The sequence below is a fragment of the Phyllostomus hastatus genome, unplaced genomic scaffold, assembly GCF_019186645.2.
Source record: "Phyllostomus hastatus isolate PE091 unplaced genomic scaffold, TTU_PhHast_1.1 phas_contig_210, whole genome shotgun sequence".
Taxonomy (NCBI): Eukaryota; Metazoa; Chordata; class Mammalia; order Chiroptera; family Phyllostomidae; genus Phyllostomus; species Phyllostomus hastatus.
In genome coordinates, this window is record NW_025333737.1 from 36,119,946 (window position 1) to 36,136,388 (window position 16,443).

The 16,443-nt window shown below is 58.6% G+C and overlaps 1 protein-coding gene across 2 annotated transcripts in view; it reads left to right on the forward strand.

Annotated features, from left to right (window-relative positions):
• Positions 1-324: 324 nt before the first annotated feature.
• SEC14L1 (SEC14 like lipid binding 1) overlaps positions 325-16,443 on the forward strand; it is a 41,339-nt gene continuing 25,220 nt past the window's right edge. Inside the window, exons 1-3 of one of the 2 annotated variants that reach the window (XM_045836597.1) lie at positions 325-462; positions 1,652-1,750; positions 2,544-2,636. In XM_045836597.1, coding sequence (XP_045692553.1) covers positions 2,574-2,636 — 63 coding nt within the window. In that variant the 5' untranslated portion in view covers positions 325-462; positions 1,652-1,750; positions 2,544-2,573. The remainder of the gene's footprint in view (positions 463-1,651; positions 1,751-2,543; positions 2,637-16,443) is intronic. The other variant, XM_045836598.1, reaches the window with a different exon arrangement.

A 16,443-nucleotide genomic window follows, 5' to 3' on the forward strand; every position in this document is an offset into this window, starting at 1 on the left:
TTCCCTGTTCCAATTCAGCGGAACCGCCCGCGGCCCTCCCTCGCAGCCCCCTTTGTGTCTCGCCCCGCCCCGTGACGCGCACTGGGTGGAGCCAGCGTCCTCCAGCGGGACAGGCCACACTTCGGAGCCAACCCAGAGTTGGCGCCTGCGCAGCTCGGCCCGGCCCCGCTTGTTCCTCTCCCGCCCCCGCCCTAGCAACTGTCGTCGCTCCCGCCCCCGCCCCCGCGGCTGCGTGCGCGCACGCGTGCGGCCGCCTGCCGCTCGGCCCCGCCCACCCCGTCACCCGTAACAACCACTGGAGCCTCGCCGCGCCCCTCCCGCTCCCGCCCCCTCCCCCGCCCACTCCCCGGAACCGGTGGCGGAGCTGCAGCCGCCGGCAGTGGGACGGCGACGGCACCGCTGAGGCTCCGGGATGAGCGCCTCCCGACGCCCCGCGTCCTGGGCCCGGCTCCACTGACAGAGGTAGGCGCGCGTCGCTGCGGCGGGCTCCCAGAGCGCCCCCGGCGCGGCCCCCCCGGGCGGCGCGGGGCTCACGCGGCCGCCTCCGAGCCCAGCCAACCCTTCTGGCCCCCCCGACCCCTCTTAGTTCTCCTCGGCTCCCCTCGGCCCGGGCGCGGAGCCCCGAGCTGGCCCTCTTGCGGTCCTCGGCACGCTGCCCCTTCGCCCCTCGCCGCTCCTACTCTGCTGGGCTTCCCCTCCCCGCCCCCACCCTGCCGGTCGTCCCATCCCCGACCCCTCTTGTTGGCAGTAGGGTTTAGGGGCCGAGCCCATCCCTTGGCACGCCTCCCTGGGTCGGCTGGGGCTGGGGGCCCGCCGAGGCCGCCGCGCTGGACCCGCTGACCGATGATCCGAGGGCCCGGCCGCCCCTGGAACCCGCTCCGGATGGACTCACTGGGTCTGGCCCTTGGCTACTTTGTAAGGACCAACTGTCATGCCACAGAGGCTGCCCCGGGACAGGATGCCACTTGGCCGGCGTAACTCCAGATTCCCACGTAGAACGTGTCTCTGGACCAGAGCATCCGAAGCTGGGAGCTGGCAGGAGTTCGGAGGGTTCTTGTGAATTGGCAGGTTCTTCAGCGTAGCCACTTGGGGTTCTGCGGGGCAGTGGCCCCCTGAATCAATGTCACAGTGCCTTACCAAGCTTTCTGCTTTTTAACACCCCCCTCCGCTTTTTGTACCGATGGTCACCCTCCTCCTCATCGGGAGGTACCCTGAAATAATTTTCCCAGTTAAATTTTAAAAAGATTATTGAATTCCTACTGTGCGCCAACTAAATAGAGCGTGGTCCGTGTGCCCCAGGACCTGCCAGCCCCAGAGTGAAGATTAATGACTTCCCACCGAGCCTGGCCCTGAGTCTCACGGTTTACGGACTGGAAGTCTTTCAGTATGACCTCACCCCAGCCCTCATTCTGCAGAGGTGAAACTGAGTCCGCGGGGTCACGGGACTGGCTTGAGGTCACTCAGAGTTAATCTCGAGCAGTGTTCAGACTGTCGGTGCCGGTGTCCACCATGCCCTCCTCCTCGTGCGAGGGGTCCTGAGCCGGCGTGCCGGGGAAAGCGCTGCTTAGATGCAGTGCTGTGGGGAGCAGTGTTCCAAGGTTCCGAAATAAAGGCTGTTTTTGGAATTGCCTTTTTTTTTTTTTGCCTGTAGACTTTGGGCTTCTTGAGGACATTCCCTTTCTGCTTGGAGTCTCCTTTCACTCTACTCAGCGTGGAAGAACGTTCTTAATGCTTAGCCCCTGCAGGACAGGTGGGCGCCTGGGATGTATTTTTCTTTCTCCCTTTGCAATAGGAAAGTAAAGTCAGAGCAGAGGACCGGGATGAAAGGGTGTTTTCAGAAAACCCCCCTGCAGGCTGGGACGGGAGTGTGACTCCCGAGACACTCGAGGGTGGGCCAGCGGGTGGTGGGTGGTGGCTGTTGGAGGCCAGGATCCCCCCTCGGGGAGCCTCTGGCCAGAGTTCCCGTGTCTGTGGGCAGGCAGGCCCCTGAACGTGCGCCCTGCGCAGTTCCCAAGTGGGGTCGGCCCGTGTCCTTGGAAGCTGGCTTCTGAGGGGTGTCTCATGACTTGACATAACAATGGTATATTTTTCCCCCTTTTGTCCACTTTGCTCCTCACTTTTAAGTTCCTCGGTGGCCCTGCACTTAATATCTTAAAGTGCCACCATTGTTGCTTGGCTTCTGGGAGAAGTTGCTGAAGAGAAAATCATTCAAGAACTAATTGTAGCAGTTATCAGAATAATCAGGTCCTAACATGTCACTTCTGGAAAGGGCAGAACGGTAGCCCAGGGCAGCCCTCGGAGGGGCGGGCTCCAGGCCTCTCACCCCCGGGCCGCCCCCCCCAGTCCCCTGGCGCTTCCTTCCTCTCGCTGCCCTGCTGCCTTCCCCTCCCCTTGTCTGATTGTCTTCTCTTGATTTCCGTGGGCACGGAACTAGGGCCTGTTGAGGTTTCTGCCTGCCCCCAGACTGCCGCGTGTGATGTGTGAGTGCAGGCCTAATTTTTCCCACGCTGCGGTTGTTCGTCACATATGTTTGCATTTCGCAGGTGCGACAGGATTGCCGTTATATCCCAATCATGGTGCAGAAGTACCAGTCGCCCGTGAGGGTGTATAAACACCCCTTCGAGTTAATCATGGCTGTAAGTACCTCACTTTCAGGCTGCTCTCCGGCGTGTGTGTTTTAAGTGTTTGGATCCGACGATTTGTAAACCTATGTTTTATTGTTTGTCCCCAGTGCTCCGTTTGTACTTACTCTGATTTTTTTTTTATGCTGATGAACTGTATGTAGATTTGGTGAAATGTTTTTCAATTCAAAGTCTTTGAAAATCAACATCTGCTCGTTTGTTTTCTAAAAATACACCTCAGGGTAACGGATGCACTTGAGTTAATTCCCCCTTTGAACACAAAGAAGTGGGATTCTGAGCAAATTCATCTTCGTGGGGACTTGGCTGTTTCTCTGTCCGTTGAAGTAGAAAAAGGATGTGGGGAGCGGTCCCCTCCGGCTCCTTGGGAGGAGCGCCGTCGTCACTGCGAGCCCGTCTCACCGGGAAGTGCGCACTGTGGGACGGGGTTCAGTTCACAGTATTCTCCCGACCCTGCTGGGTTGGTTCGTGTTTGCTCCTGGTATCAGATTCGTGAGTCACACCAGACTCCCAGTAATGGGGCTCCTAAGCTCTTAATTTCCTTCGTTACTTACCTGAAGCGTCTGGCTGAAAGTAAGCATTTCCCTGGACGCAAACCCGAACAAACCCACTTCCAGCCGCTTGCAGATTCCTCCAGGGCGGGCCTTCCCTTCTCCTCTCTCCCTGGGTGCCCCCGGGGTGTCACACACGCAGGAAACCCCTCGGTCGTGAACGTGCCCCCTGGTGAGAAGGTCGGGTTGAACCACAGCCCCCAGCCCAGCGGTCAGTTCCGCTCGGCCAGTTCCGCTCGGCTGCACTCGCCTCCTCCCTCCCCCCTCTTGACTTTGAACCCGGGGGACGAATGTTATCTCTCTCTCTGTGCTATATATAAATTGAAACTCGGGTGTTTGTGCATCTGGCTTCTGCTCTGCAGCGTTGGTGAGATTTACCCAAATGAACCTCGTTTTGAAAATCAAAACAGAAACTCCAGCCTTCTCGAGGGAAGAAGGTAGAGTTAGGGGATCCGTCCATGACCTCAGAAAGTTCCCGAGTGTCTGTCTCCGTGAGGGCTGAGCCTTTTGTCCTTTGTGGGGCGGTGGCTTCTGGCTCTGCATTCCCCTTCAACACCAAACTGTCCAGTTTTTGTGGCAGCGACCTGCTGAATGCCTTGCCCCCTGCCCGCCCGTTCTGTGTGCCGGCCTGGCGCTGGCTGTGCGGAGCCGAGGCCCTCTCCGGGGAGCCGGAGGAGGAGTGTGCGTCGTTCGTGGGAGCCGTGCCACGCCGCACAGGACTCCAGGAACGTGAGCCTGCGCGGGCTGCGCTCTGACACCCGGCCTTGGAGGGTGGCCCTGCCCGGGGCCTCAGCAGCCACCGTCCCTGGCACGTCCCCTCCCTCCCTCCACTGCCGGAGCCTCTCTCTCCACCCCCAGCCGGCTGCTCTGTTCCCTCCCCCGGGTGTCAGCCCACGTGCTGGCTGGGCTGGCCAAGCCCTCTGGCCCCAGTTCAACTTGGTGGCATTTCTTGTCGCATTCTTTCAGTTTCTGAATGGCCGGTTCTTAGGTTTCCCAGCTCTGATTCTGGAGAGAGACAGTCTGGTCATCTCGGCCCTGGACCTAGGCTCCAGGTGACCGGCCAGCCTGTGAATGACCAATCACCTGGTAGTGGAGGCAGAAAGGCAGGGAGTGTGAGGCGGGGTGGGGGCCCGGGGGAGGGTGCCGTGACTGGTGCGTTGTGTTTTGTTTTCCGAAACCTTCACTGCAGACCTCAAGGCTCGGTGAGAGGTCGGGTGAGGCGGGGGTTCGGGCGGCCTCCTCTGCGAACCCAGATTTAGTGCGGGGTGTTTGTGTTTGGGGTGTCTGCTTCCGACTTCCTTGTTTCTCTTACATGTCTAGTTTCGAAACGGTGACATCCGCCCTGCCGATTTTATGCATGGGTTTACAGAAGAATTGGACACGCAGAACCACTTCCCCAATTTTTAAAAATTAATTCGGTTGTAACTGCTTTTGTTTTAAGGCAGTCGTCATTTCTTTTGAAGTTGTCAGGAAATAGTGTAATCTGAACATGAACTGCGTTGCCTTTTCCTTCCAGAATTAGAAAGAAATTGCAGTGTTGAGTGCTCAGTGATGTTTGTGTGGTGTCATTTCCCACTTTTGTGATGGCGGTCGTGCGACACAAAATCGTCAGTGCTGCGTTTGGCTCGCTCTGTCCGTTCCTTGTTGAGCAAAGACAGACGTGCGGACGCTGAGAGCGCTCCTTTTGGTTTGTCCGGCGTGACGGGGGAGAGGCGGTGGGGGTGAGAGCGGAGCTGTGGGGAGCTCCAGCTGGACCCTGGCGAGACCCCGGCAGCAGACCCCGGCACGTGGCCGTGACCACACGAGTTTGGCCGGTGGGCTCGGTCGGCACGTCCACGCCCCAGTTGGCAGGTGCCGCCACTCGCTGTCACTTTCCTTCCTTGCCTGACACCCTGAGTTCCTTCTCCTCGGTCCTCGGGCTTTGCGCTCTCCCTCCGACCCGACTCCCGCGGGTGCGGGGCGGGCGTCCTGCGGCGGCTCAGCTACGAGCGCTCTCCTCCCTCCCCTCCTGGAAGCGCGCCCTCCGTCCCGCTCTCAGGCTTCGGCGGCAGGTGTGAGCATCGTATGCGTTTTCTTTGATCGAGGCGTTGTTGCATCTTCCAGCAGCCTAAGGGGCAGTAGGATTTATTTTTACCCAGACGAAGCAGCAGCTGCATTTGGGGAGCTGACTTGAAGCGGAGTTTTATTCAAGTGTAGGGGTGGGGGGATGACCCAGTTCCACTGGCACAGGAAGGGTTCCGGGCAGAGCTGTCAACGCCGTGGCGTGAGTCCTGTGGCATTCAATAGAACCTGGGTGTGATTAGCCGGTCACTTAGTTGTGAAAACGGACGATGCCCTGCGGTGTGCTTTGGTTGCACACCAGTCTGCACGGAACCAGCGGTGCTCCAGCAGGCAAGTGGCTCGAGGGGAAGTAACGCAGGGCCTGATGCGGCTCCTTGCCTCTTCGATTTGCCTGTTTCCGTAAAGCAGACAAACAGAAAAACAAAAAAAAAATAACAAACAGCCAAACCTCGTCTTACGGAGAATCTCGAGCGCGCACAGACCGAGAGGCCGGCACGGTGGGGCCCGCTGTCCGGTGCCGCTGGTGCCGGCGTCCGCCCGTCTGTGCCGTCCTCTCCCCACTTGCCCGTGCGTGTAGAGGAGGTGTCAGACACGTTAGTTCGCCGACGGAGATGTCAGCATGCGTCTCGAACCAGTAAGGACTTTTTAAAAAATATTTTATTTATTTTTAGAGAGAGGGGAAGGGAGGGAGAAAGAGAGGGAGAGAAACGTCAGCGTGTGGTTGCCTCTCAAGCCCCCTACTGGGGACCTGGCCCGCAACCCAGGCCTGTGCCCTGACTGGGAATCGAACCAGCGACCCTTTGGTTCGCAGGGTGGTGCTCAGTCCACTGAGCCGCACCTGCCGGGGCTGACCAGTAAGGACTCCTTTACTTATAACTATTGCGGCCTTCTCACCCCCAAGAGAAGTACCAACAACTTCTCGATGGCACTCTGAGGGGCTCCGTGCATTTTTGTTAGTCGTTTGGGTCCTGTTTCGAACACGGCCACTGCATGTCGCTCTGTTACGATGTTTCTGCGGTCTCCTAACCTCTCACATTCTGTCTCCCTTTCGTTTCCTCCCATGCCTTTGCTTTGTTAGAGGAACTGGGTCATTTGTCCTGTTCGGTTACCTTGACCTTGTGCTGGTTTAATTGTCCTTCACAGCAGAGCAGCACGGGAGAAGGGGCGGACTCGGGGCAGTTCCGCCGCGTCTGCGGAGGTCTCTCTGAGCGCTGGCGTCCCGGAGACGGGAGCGAGTGGTTAGAGCCCGCCGCTCCCCTTGCATCCCTGTGGTTGTGCTGCGCAGTTCTGAGTTGTAAACAAGGCGCAACATCTTTTCCCCAAATTAAACTGGGTCTTTTATGTATAGTTATTTCAGCCCACTGCATCAGTCTTAATGTTTTGTACAGAAAGCAGTTGGGAGGGCGTCTGGGCCGCACAGGTGCCCCGCACGGCCCGCCCATGCTTGCGGAGGTCAGGCCTCGCGGGCCCAAGAGCTGGGGCCGGCGAGCTGGGGCCGGCATCCATGTGTGGTCCTCGGCGGCCAGCGGGGTGGGGCAGGCAGTCCTCTGTCCCAGCTTCTCTGTCAGCCAGAGCCCCGCGAGGGGATTGTGCGCTGGTCGGGGAGCTCCCCCGCAGAAGTTTACTGGAGAGAGGGGTTGCGTTGGCTGCTGTTATAATTGGTCCTTTTTTCTTGATTTTTAGCTTGCACAGGAGTGAAACAAACAGGTTTGTGTGTTTGTAGTGGAATAATTTTACACGTTGTGACAGAATGCATATGATGTGTGACAGTTCTCCTGAGAGGTGCTCTTCGGTGTTCGGGGTACCAGCCTTTTGCGTTTCTGGAAAAGTCCTTAAGAGTGTCCTGCCGCTCCCCGGAAGACAGCTGCTCTGGGTGTCTCGATGTGCACTGAGCCCCCCTGCCCTCCGCAGTCAGCCCTCTGCGCGTCCCCCACCTCCCGGGGCTTTTGCGTGGAGTGTCCACAGCGCCGCTGCCGATAAGCGCCCCGTTTGTGGGTGTCGTGCGTGTCTGACTGGATGGCTGCGCGGCCCCCCTTCCCCCCGGGCCTCCGGCCTCCCCTGTGATCGCTCTCGCGTTTCTTCTCTGCCCGCCTGCCTCCTGGCCCCCTTGGGTGCAGGCGGGCTCTTCCTCTCACGGCAGCTTTGTTTACTGTCTGGGGACCTCCAGTTGTCTGCCTGGGTTTCCTGGCCCCGGTGGGCGTTCCGATCGGTAGCCCATGCTGTGTTAGAGATACCAGCTCTCTCACTGACACCTCGTCCTGGGCCATCCCCCTTGAACCTGCGGCCTCAGCCGTCACTTCATACACCGAAGACCGCAGAGCTTTGTCCTCAGCCGGGGCTGCTGGGGGGGATGGGCTCCCCAACTCCTGCCCGGACCTCTCCGGCTGACTGTCGGGGCAGACTCAGTGCCACGCCCCACAGAAGGCAGCCCGCACACCACCACTGAGAGGCCGCTCGGAAGCTCCGCCCTCTGTTCTGAGCTGCCGCTCCTGATGGTGCCGCTGCCACGCGCCCTGGCCTCCGACCAGAAACCTGGCTTCCCTGGCCGCCTGCCCTCCTGACCCTTCGCCTCAGCGGTGGGCAGACCTCACCGATCAAGGGTGTCTCCTGAACTGCTCCTGAACCTGCCCTTGTGACCATGTTGCACCCTCAGGTGACCCCTGGACTGGGAGTCACAACCTCCCAGCCCCGTCTCACCCACCCACCCCCTCCGAGGGCTGCTGCCGAGTCTCTGATTGCGAATCCTAACTCGCCAGGTGTGAGTGTAACAGTCTTGAGTGGCTGCACCTCGCTTCCGGGTGAAGTTCAGGTCCTTGAGCTCAGTCCTGGGCCCCAGCGCCGTCCCCCGTCTGCCGCCCTCCTTCCTCTGTTGCCACAAGCAAGGCCCCCCCACCTGCTCCGCCCCTGGTCATCTGGGATTGCGTGCAGCTTCCTGAGTTTGCCAGGACGTGCCGTGGCCCCCGCGCCCGTGCACCCGCCTGCCGGGCACCTTCCCCGCTCTCTCACCTGCCCGGCTCCGACTGCTCAGAAGACCCGGGCAGGGTCTGCTCTCCTGGTTAGGGTCCCTCGCTCTGCTCGCCGGCTCACCGTCCCCTCGCTGGTCGCTTTGCCTCGCCCTGGTTGCTGGGCCTGCTGATGCCCCTCCGGGCAGGTGCCTCCAGGGTGAGAATCAAACCGCCGTGCTCCCTCTCCTGAGCGGTTAGGAAGCCCTCGGAGGTAGTTCTGTCTGCAGGAGACGTGAGCCGTGCAGCGTCTGCGTGTGTTTGCCGTGTCATTTCTGCTTTGGGATGAAAACTTGGACAGAAGGTCACGTTGGAACGCACTCGTTTGGTTAGAGGTGTTTGTCGATGATTAAACCAGGTTGGAAGGAGTCTGACGCAGATGATGTTTCACGAGTGAAACAAAGTTGATGTTTAGTGAGCCAAAGCGTATGCCGGCTGCAGTCGACTGGGAAACACGTCGGGCCTACGTGCCGCCGGGTGTTCCGAGCTCCGAGTGGCCCTGCCCCCATGGTGGCGAACACCTAGGGTTTGAGGATTCCGTGTTTCTGGTTCTCCTGCAGTACGGACAACTCACCGAAATGGGTTCCCCTGATAGAGCAGTGTTCTGTTTTTCTTGTTGACGTCTCTATAGGTTCCAACCTGAGAAGCTGGGTATTACATGACTATTTTTTTTTCTTAACGGATAAGTTATTCTGCCTAACATTGGGTACTCCTAATTATAAAATATGCATTTTTTCTTTTTCCTAGTTTAATGCCTGTATATGTTTTAAAAACCAAGTCCAGAACTAAAATCTACAAAGTACATATTTTAAGGAGTAAATTGATTTAGGAGATCATTTGTTGTATTGCAGGATTTATGCTATTACTATTTAGAAAGTTCTTCCTGAAACACCTATTATCTTTATTTTGCGTTTCTTCACATGAAGTTAAGACATCAGAATTTGTGGGGGCAGGTCCGGCAGTCCGTGGTAATTTAAAGTTTTTAGAAGGAGTCGATTCCCTAACAGTCTGTGTAAGAGAGACCCGGTTACGCTGTGCTTCTGTTTGGAGGGCTGACCGTCTGCTGAAGACTGTCTGTTTCACGTGCGGCTCCAGGCTGCGGCGGCTCCTGAGACGACCAGTGGTGCCAGGGTTGTGTTTCCATGCGTGTGCGTCCTTGCACATGTCTTAATTACGTGTAGGACTTCAGTTCCTGATTTTCAGGTGGAGGAGATTCTTACTCTATTTCGTTTTGTTGTGGTAACATACATGTAACAGAAAGTGGGCCATTGTCACCATTTTCAGGTGCACAAGTCGGTGTTGGTAAACACATTGTCTTTGTGCTGCTGTCACCACTGTCACCTCCGGAACGTTTCCGTCTTCCCAACCTGACACCGTCCCCACGGAACTGCCCCTCACCGCCCCGCCCCTCCCCAGCCCTGGGCAGACGCACCCCCCTTTCTGTTTTCTGTCCGAACGTGATCAGGACCGTGGCTTGTATAGGTGGGCTCACATAGCGTGTGTCCGTCGGGACGTCCTCACTTCACTTAGCCTGTCTCCACTGCTCGTGCCGCCGCACGCGGCAGTTTGCTTCTAAGGCCGAGTGCTCACGTGTGCACCGTGTCTCGTTCACCCGCCGGGGGCGCTGGGGCTGCCTGCGCCTGTGGCCACTGTGCTCACTGCACTTCTTACACACCCGCGGGCCGAATGCGGCCTCCGCCCCGTGTCTGCCCGGCGGCGGCGCCCAGCTCCGTGCCCCGGTTAAGGAGCAGTTACGTGTCCGCGGTCCTGAAGTTACTCGCGGCCCTTTGAGAGCAGCCGCGAGGCTGGTGTGGCCCCCGGTGAAAGTGAGTTTGATGCCCCTGCTCTAGTGTTTAATGCCAACCAAAAATTATTGCTCATCTCTTTAGGTTTATTTTTTTGTCTATTACATTTGATAGATTCCAGATCCAAAAGACAAGTTCCTTGAGGAATTCAGCCACTGTGTTTTATCCTGCCTGGGCAAAATGTGTCTCTAACCACATCTCGTCATTGCCATTGCTGCGGGTTTTTAACAAAGAACTAACGGCATCTAAGAGCGGGGGTAGCCGGAGCAAGGAGGTGGCCCCTGGGGTCAGAGTGCAGGCTCCTGCCCCGGGGGAGGGCGGTGGCGGAGGAAATGGAGAGTCGGACGCCGCCAGGCCTGTGGGGGCAGCTGGTGTGAGAGGCGCTTCATCAGCAGCACGCGACAGATACTTCCCTGGTGGGCTAAACCCGCCCCCACCACCAGCCGACTGGCCACGGAGTTTTTATTCTACTTCACGGAGCCAGATAATATTTCCATAGCTCATTACATTCTTTGTGTGGGCAAACACATGGCGTCTTGAAACGCTGACAGCTGCAGTTTGCTGGAACACCAAATGCTCCTCCGAGGCCTGGGAGCGTATTCTCCATGCTCGGGAGGGGAAGCAGCTCTCGCCCAGACCCACTGCACGTGACGGGGACCCGCAAAACTGCTGTGTGTGTGGTCACGTGAAGCTTGCTCTTTATCAGACAAAAATCTCTGGGTCAGGAGCGGTTGTGGAAAATCACCGTGTGTGGTAGATCCCATTGGGCCAAGTGATTGTTTTAAATACAAAATGAAGCACTAAGAGGGACTTTTCCTAATATTTGCCTGGAGCTTTAAGAAACTGGCCGGGGAAACATTTGACCTCCAAGGCTTATTTGAAAGAAATAAGATATCTTAAGGATCGAGATCTCCTTAGAGATGGGCAGGCCTCTGGTGTTTCTGACCAGTGCCCTGTAATTCTCGGACGGGGCACAGTTAATGCTTTATTTTCACGACCCGAAGCACACGGGACACGCGGAGACCACCCGGACGCCTGCCACCGACAGCGAGGGCTCTCAGTCTGCGGTTTGCTTTTACGTTTATTTTGGGGGCACCAAATGATGCTATTTTAATGGTTGAAAGCAAATACAAAGAAAGTAGAGGTGGAGTTAATATGCAAATGGTGTGTGTAGGCGAAGTTACTTGGCACACCCTGAGCTGTAGGAGTTGAGATCGAAAGAGAGAAGTGGTGGGCGGGGAGAATCACCAGGGCGCCCCGCCCCCCCGCGGGGCCTGTGGGGGAGGGGGGGAAGGGCTGGCAGCTGAGCCGGCCAGTCAGTTCCCTGTCCCTGGGGACGGAGGGTTCATCCGCGACAGTTGTGCCCCTTGCCGTTGAGTGACTGCTGTTGGTTTGGTTTTACCACTGTGTTTTTACCTAGTCAGTTTGTACATATTTAAGTAGCACTGTAATAAAAACGAGTGGCCGACACCGAAGGCCCGAGAGAACTTTCTCTGCAGAAAGGGCTTTGTGCTCGCACGGTCCTGCAAGCTGTTCCTCCGAGTCGGAGATTTTGCTGCGCTTTGATTAGCCCACATCAGCCCGGCCCTTAGCTCGGGTTTTGTTTGAAACCCAACCCAGGCGGGGAGGAGAGGGGTGAAGGTTCTTGAGTTACTCTCCCTGTGCTGCGCCGGAACGGCCGGCTGGCTGGCTCCGCCGTCTCAGTGCGCAGCCCTTCTCCCCGTGAATCAGCGGCGGTGATGGCCTTCGCCCCCTTCCAGCGGAGCTGTGATGGGGAGGCCGGGAAGGAAAACGGGAAGTCTGCCTTCAGCCGCTGCTGGGTCGGTGCAGACGAAGGCGGCGGCTGCCCTCTGTCTGCCTGCAGTGGGGAGGTCTCTGGGATTCTCCGCTGCGCGCTGCCGTCGGCGGGTCCTGCTGGGGTGCCGCCGTTTGTGAAACGTCTCAGCAGCGCAGAAAGGCCTAAGGGTGGCGAGCGTTTAAGGAGCGCTCTGTGCCCGGGTCTTGTTTGCTGCTCGCACTGACCTTGTGGGGAGGCTCTCCTCCCGCCGGCTTTGCTGGGGCGCGGCCCACATGCGGCCTCGTGTTGGTTTAAGGAGGACAGCGCAGTGATTTGACATGTGTACAGACCGTGAAATGACCGCCACAGATTTAGTTAACGTCTGTCACCTCAGGCAGCTTCCCATTTTTTTCTTGTGATGCTGACCTTGAATGCTGATCTGCTCTCTCGGTCACTTTCAAGTCTCCAGTCCAGTGCTGTTCCCTGTAGCCCCCTGGTGCTTCTCACATCCCCAGGACCCACTGGTAACCGGAAGCTTGCACCTTTCGTAGGCCCTGGCCTCACCTGCTTCCCAGAGGAGGCAACAGGTTTCAGGTGCTGGCACCGCGGCTGTCCCTGGCCTGGCCGCCTCACCTCCCAGCTCTGAGCCACCCACTCCAGCCTGCCTGCGTCGCCCCAGGCAGTGGCAGCACTCTGACCTCGGCCGGCTGTCCTGGTTCGGTGCACAGGCCCCTTGGCCTTCTAGCTCCCTTTCCCTTCCCCTAGCCGTGCTCCCTCTGATCTGCCTGTGGCCAGGCTCCCTGCTGGGGAGTCCGGCTCCTTCCCCCAGCACTTCGTTTTTGGTGGCTCACAGAAGGCCTGGGTGGCGCCCCCCGCACTCTGTGCCTGGCCTGTGTCTCGGTCCTAAAGGGACTGTGCTCCAGGAGTGGAGGCGGGGGGCTGCCGAATGCCCACGCCGGGAGGTGGGGTGGAGGAGGGAGGGGGTGGGAAGTGGACAGGAGCTCTGAGCGGGCACTCATCCTGTGAGTGCGGATGCTGGCGCGGTGTTGTATCTGGTCGACCAGATGGCCCCAGGAGGCCCTGGTCTTCGGACAGCAGCCGGGCCCTGGCCGTGGGAACAGCGGGCTCCTGTGTACGCCCATTCAGGCCAGGCTGGGAGCTGAGCGACTAGTTTCCTACGTGAGTTCTTCCCCTTCCGAGTATATTGTGTTTCTTCCTGCTGTGGAAAATGTTAATCCCTTTAGCAGGGAGCCTGCTGGACGCCCTGTAACTGAAACCTCTGCAGAGAACACCTTGTGCCCTTGTGCCCTGCCCTCCGGCCCTCCCCCCTCCCGTGGGTGCTGTGAAAGCCTCTCCCCAGCCTGGTCGTTTGTCTTCAGGGCCGAGTTGTCCGCTCCTGGCACCGAGCACTTAGCTGATCAGCGAGTTACATAATTAACTGAATTCATGTATTTCTTTGTTTCCTTCACATTTCAAAGGGAATGTTGAACTCTTAATGCCTAAATTCATATCTCTTTTCCTTTTAAAAGGAAGGAGACCTAAATGATATTTACACCTAGTTCCTTTAAAAAATTTTTTTTTAGTTGGCTAATAATAAACAAAATAATTGGGTTCCAACAAAGCCTCATGACATTTACATACTGTGTTTTTTGGGCCACGGGGATAATTATCATTTTAGTTTGGTGAACACATGGATTTTTTTTTTTGGTGCATTTTCAAAGTGTAGTAGAAAAGGTAAATGTGAAATGGAAAGTTTTAGTTTTGAAGATGTTCGCGCTTGGAAGGGTCCCTTTCTGGTTTGGCATAGCCAGGTCGGTTCCTGGACTGTCGGGTGGCTGTGCCTTTACCTGCGGCTTGTTTTACCTCCCTGAGAAGTTCACGTGCAGCCTGGGACAGCAGCTGTGCTCAACCTTGACCTTTCCCTTCTTCGTCTTCCACAATTCTGTGTTCGAAGCAACTGGGGCCCAATGAGACTAAGTAACCTGCGCAGGCTCCGCTTCCCACGGTGGCACTGGGACCTGCAGCCAGGGCTTGGCCCCCCGGCCTGAACTCCAGGACACAGAGCGCCTGCGCCTGGAGCTGAGCGCGCGGGACTCCGGCCCCGCCCACGGACTCCTCTGGGCCTCTGCGTCCGTGGTCACGCCCGGGGAAACGTATTCGTCTTCCTGGAACTTGCTGTGCTGCGCACGTAGTAGACTCGCAGCACGTAGTAGACTCGCAGCACGTAGTAGACTCGCAGCACGTAGTAGACTCGCAGCGCGCAGGCGCTGGGTACGGGGGTGGGGGGGCGTGGTCTGCCTGTGCCTCGGCTTTCCCCGCGATGCACCACGGCGCCCCGGTCTTACACTCTGGGGGGGGCTCGGCTCCTGCTCACCGTGCCTGTCGTGGGGAGGGCGTGACGGTTGGATACATGATGTCTGGAATTCCTCTGGGTTCATCTCGAAGGAGATGTGTCCTTTTGTTTTTTCGTCGCACTTGCAGTGAAGAGGTTTTTACCTTTGGCCAAGGCGTGATGGATGCCGTTTTTCATAGAGCAGTTGGAGGGTTACAGAAAACCGAGCAGATCGTACCGCGAGTTTCTGTACACCCCTTTACAGTCTCCCTATTGGCAACATTTCGTGCGGTCTGTGTGTCCAGTTGGTGGGCCGGTCCTGACACGCTGGTAGTAAGTCCGTCCGTGGTCGCGCTGGCGTTCACGCTGTGCGCTCGGCCTGTGCGTTGGGGCCGGTGCATAAGTCACGTGTCCGCCGCCGCCCTATCGCGCAGGGCAGCTTCCCCGCCCGCAGGTCCTGTGCTCCGCCCCCGCGGCCCTCCTCCGCGCCAGCCCGGCCGCCGCTGCTCCAGTCCTCCTCCCCGCGGGCTCCCCTGTTCCAGACGCTGTGTGACTGGGACCGCACGGTGTGAGCAAGCTCTTCGCACAGGCTGCTTCCATTAAACAGGGATCATTTAAGTTTCCTCCGCGTCTCCTCGGTGGCCTGAGAGCCCAGTTTCCCCTCTTGGTGAATAATATGCACCAACGGGGAGGGGCCGTTCTCCTCACTCTGTGAAGAGCCGCCTTTCCCCGCCCCTCCCCTCTTCTCCGTGGGGTGACGCGGCCGCTGCCCGGTCTGCGTCTGCGAGGAGACTGGCGTCCGTGGGCCCCGCTGTGTGGCGGAGAGCGGTCAGGTGCGAGGGCGTTGGCTGACAGCCCGTAGGCTTTGTGGTTCTTTCCGTTCCAGCCGAGGGTTTCTGTTCTTCGCAGTTTCGACTGGCTGGCGTCAACGTAACTCTGGAATCGTTGCGGGGAAGTAACTCAGTGGAACCTGCCGCAGCTGACGCGGTAGACCAGGTGTGGGCGGACCGCGACCTGCCGCCTGTGTCGGGCGGGGGCGGAGCGTGCTGTCACATGGTAGTGGTTGGGATGTTTGGGAGGGCGGCGGGACTCGGTGGCACGTGAAGGTCCGTGCGGTGCAGCTCCCGTGTCCGTGGGCCCCGCTCGGCCCTGGGAAGGCGGGGGCTGAGTGCTGGAGGCTGGCCGCCCGCGGTGCTGGGAGTGCGCCCCGCCTGCTTTCCCCCCGGGGAAGGGCGCCCACCTCTCGGACTGCCAGGGGCCCTGGTGCGGGAGCTCACTGCAGCGCTGGGCCCTTTGTATCAAGTGGGGTTTGGTGGTAGAGGGTGATCGGCAGGATGGAAACGGTTTGTTTAGATGTTGAATTGCCTGCATCTGCAGGCCAAGGGATTTCTGAATTAGTGGGTGAAATTTAAAGCACGTGTGAACACAGTTCCCAAACTGTTCTGAGGCGCCCCAGAGCACCAGAGAGCTGCAGGGCACTTTCAGTTGTTGAGGACACACAGTGACACTCGGCATTTCTCGGGTACCGCGTGAACCGGCGGCTCGGGGTGGTTCGCCACGTCACGGTGGGACCGCACTGAGTGTTGTTCGCTGGAGTCCGGCCTTGTGCGGCTGGCTTGCGGGGGCTGCTGCGCAGGCCCCACGTGAGGATCGGGGGTCCCAGGGACCAAGAGGAGCAGCGCCCCACCTGGCTCCCAGGCCAGACCCTTCCCCAGCGGGGCGCCCAGCCTCATGAGGAGTAACTCTTCCCCCTCCACTTCAGGGGTGTTGCTTTTTCACGTGGTTGCTAAGTTATCGAAGTTACAAAGACTTCCTCAGTCGTTTGGACCTTAACTCAGTAAGTTCTGTTTCTCTGGCCTCGGCACACCCCGAAAAAATTGTAGGGGGCTTGATGTTCGGAAGCCCGTGACGTGGAGCCCCACGCGACAGTGCCCGGGGACACATGTTCTCCTGAACCTTCCGCAGTGTCACCAGTGATTGTCTTCAAGACCTGAGCAACGCGAGCACAGAGCCCTCGGGCGCATCCGAGGTGTCGCCCCCAGGCCCGTCGGGAACGTGACACAGCGGGACGGCGAGGGCTGGGTTCCTGGTCGGGGCGAAGGGCCGAGCGTGCCGCTGCCCAGGCGTGCCGCTCCTCACCGCATTGTTTGGAAGCTGGCTGCCTTCGCCAGTCCGTTATGTCGCGCCGACAAGTGTCCGGGTGCCTCCTGCCTGGAGGTGCTTGCTCCCTTCGGGATGAAACACGCTGGAGGGCCTGGCAGGTCGGGGCTCCGGCC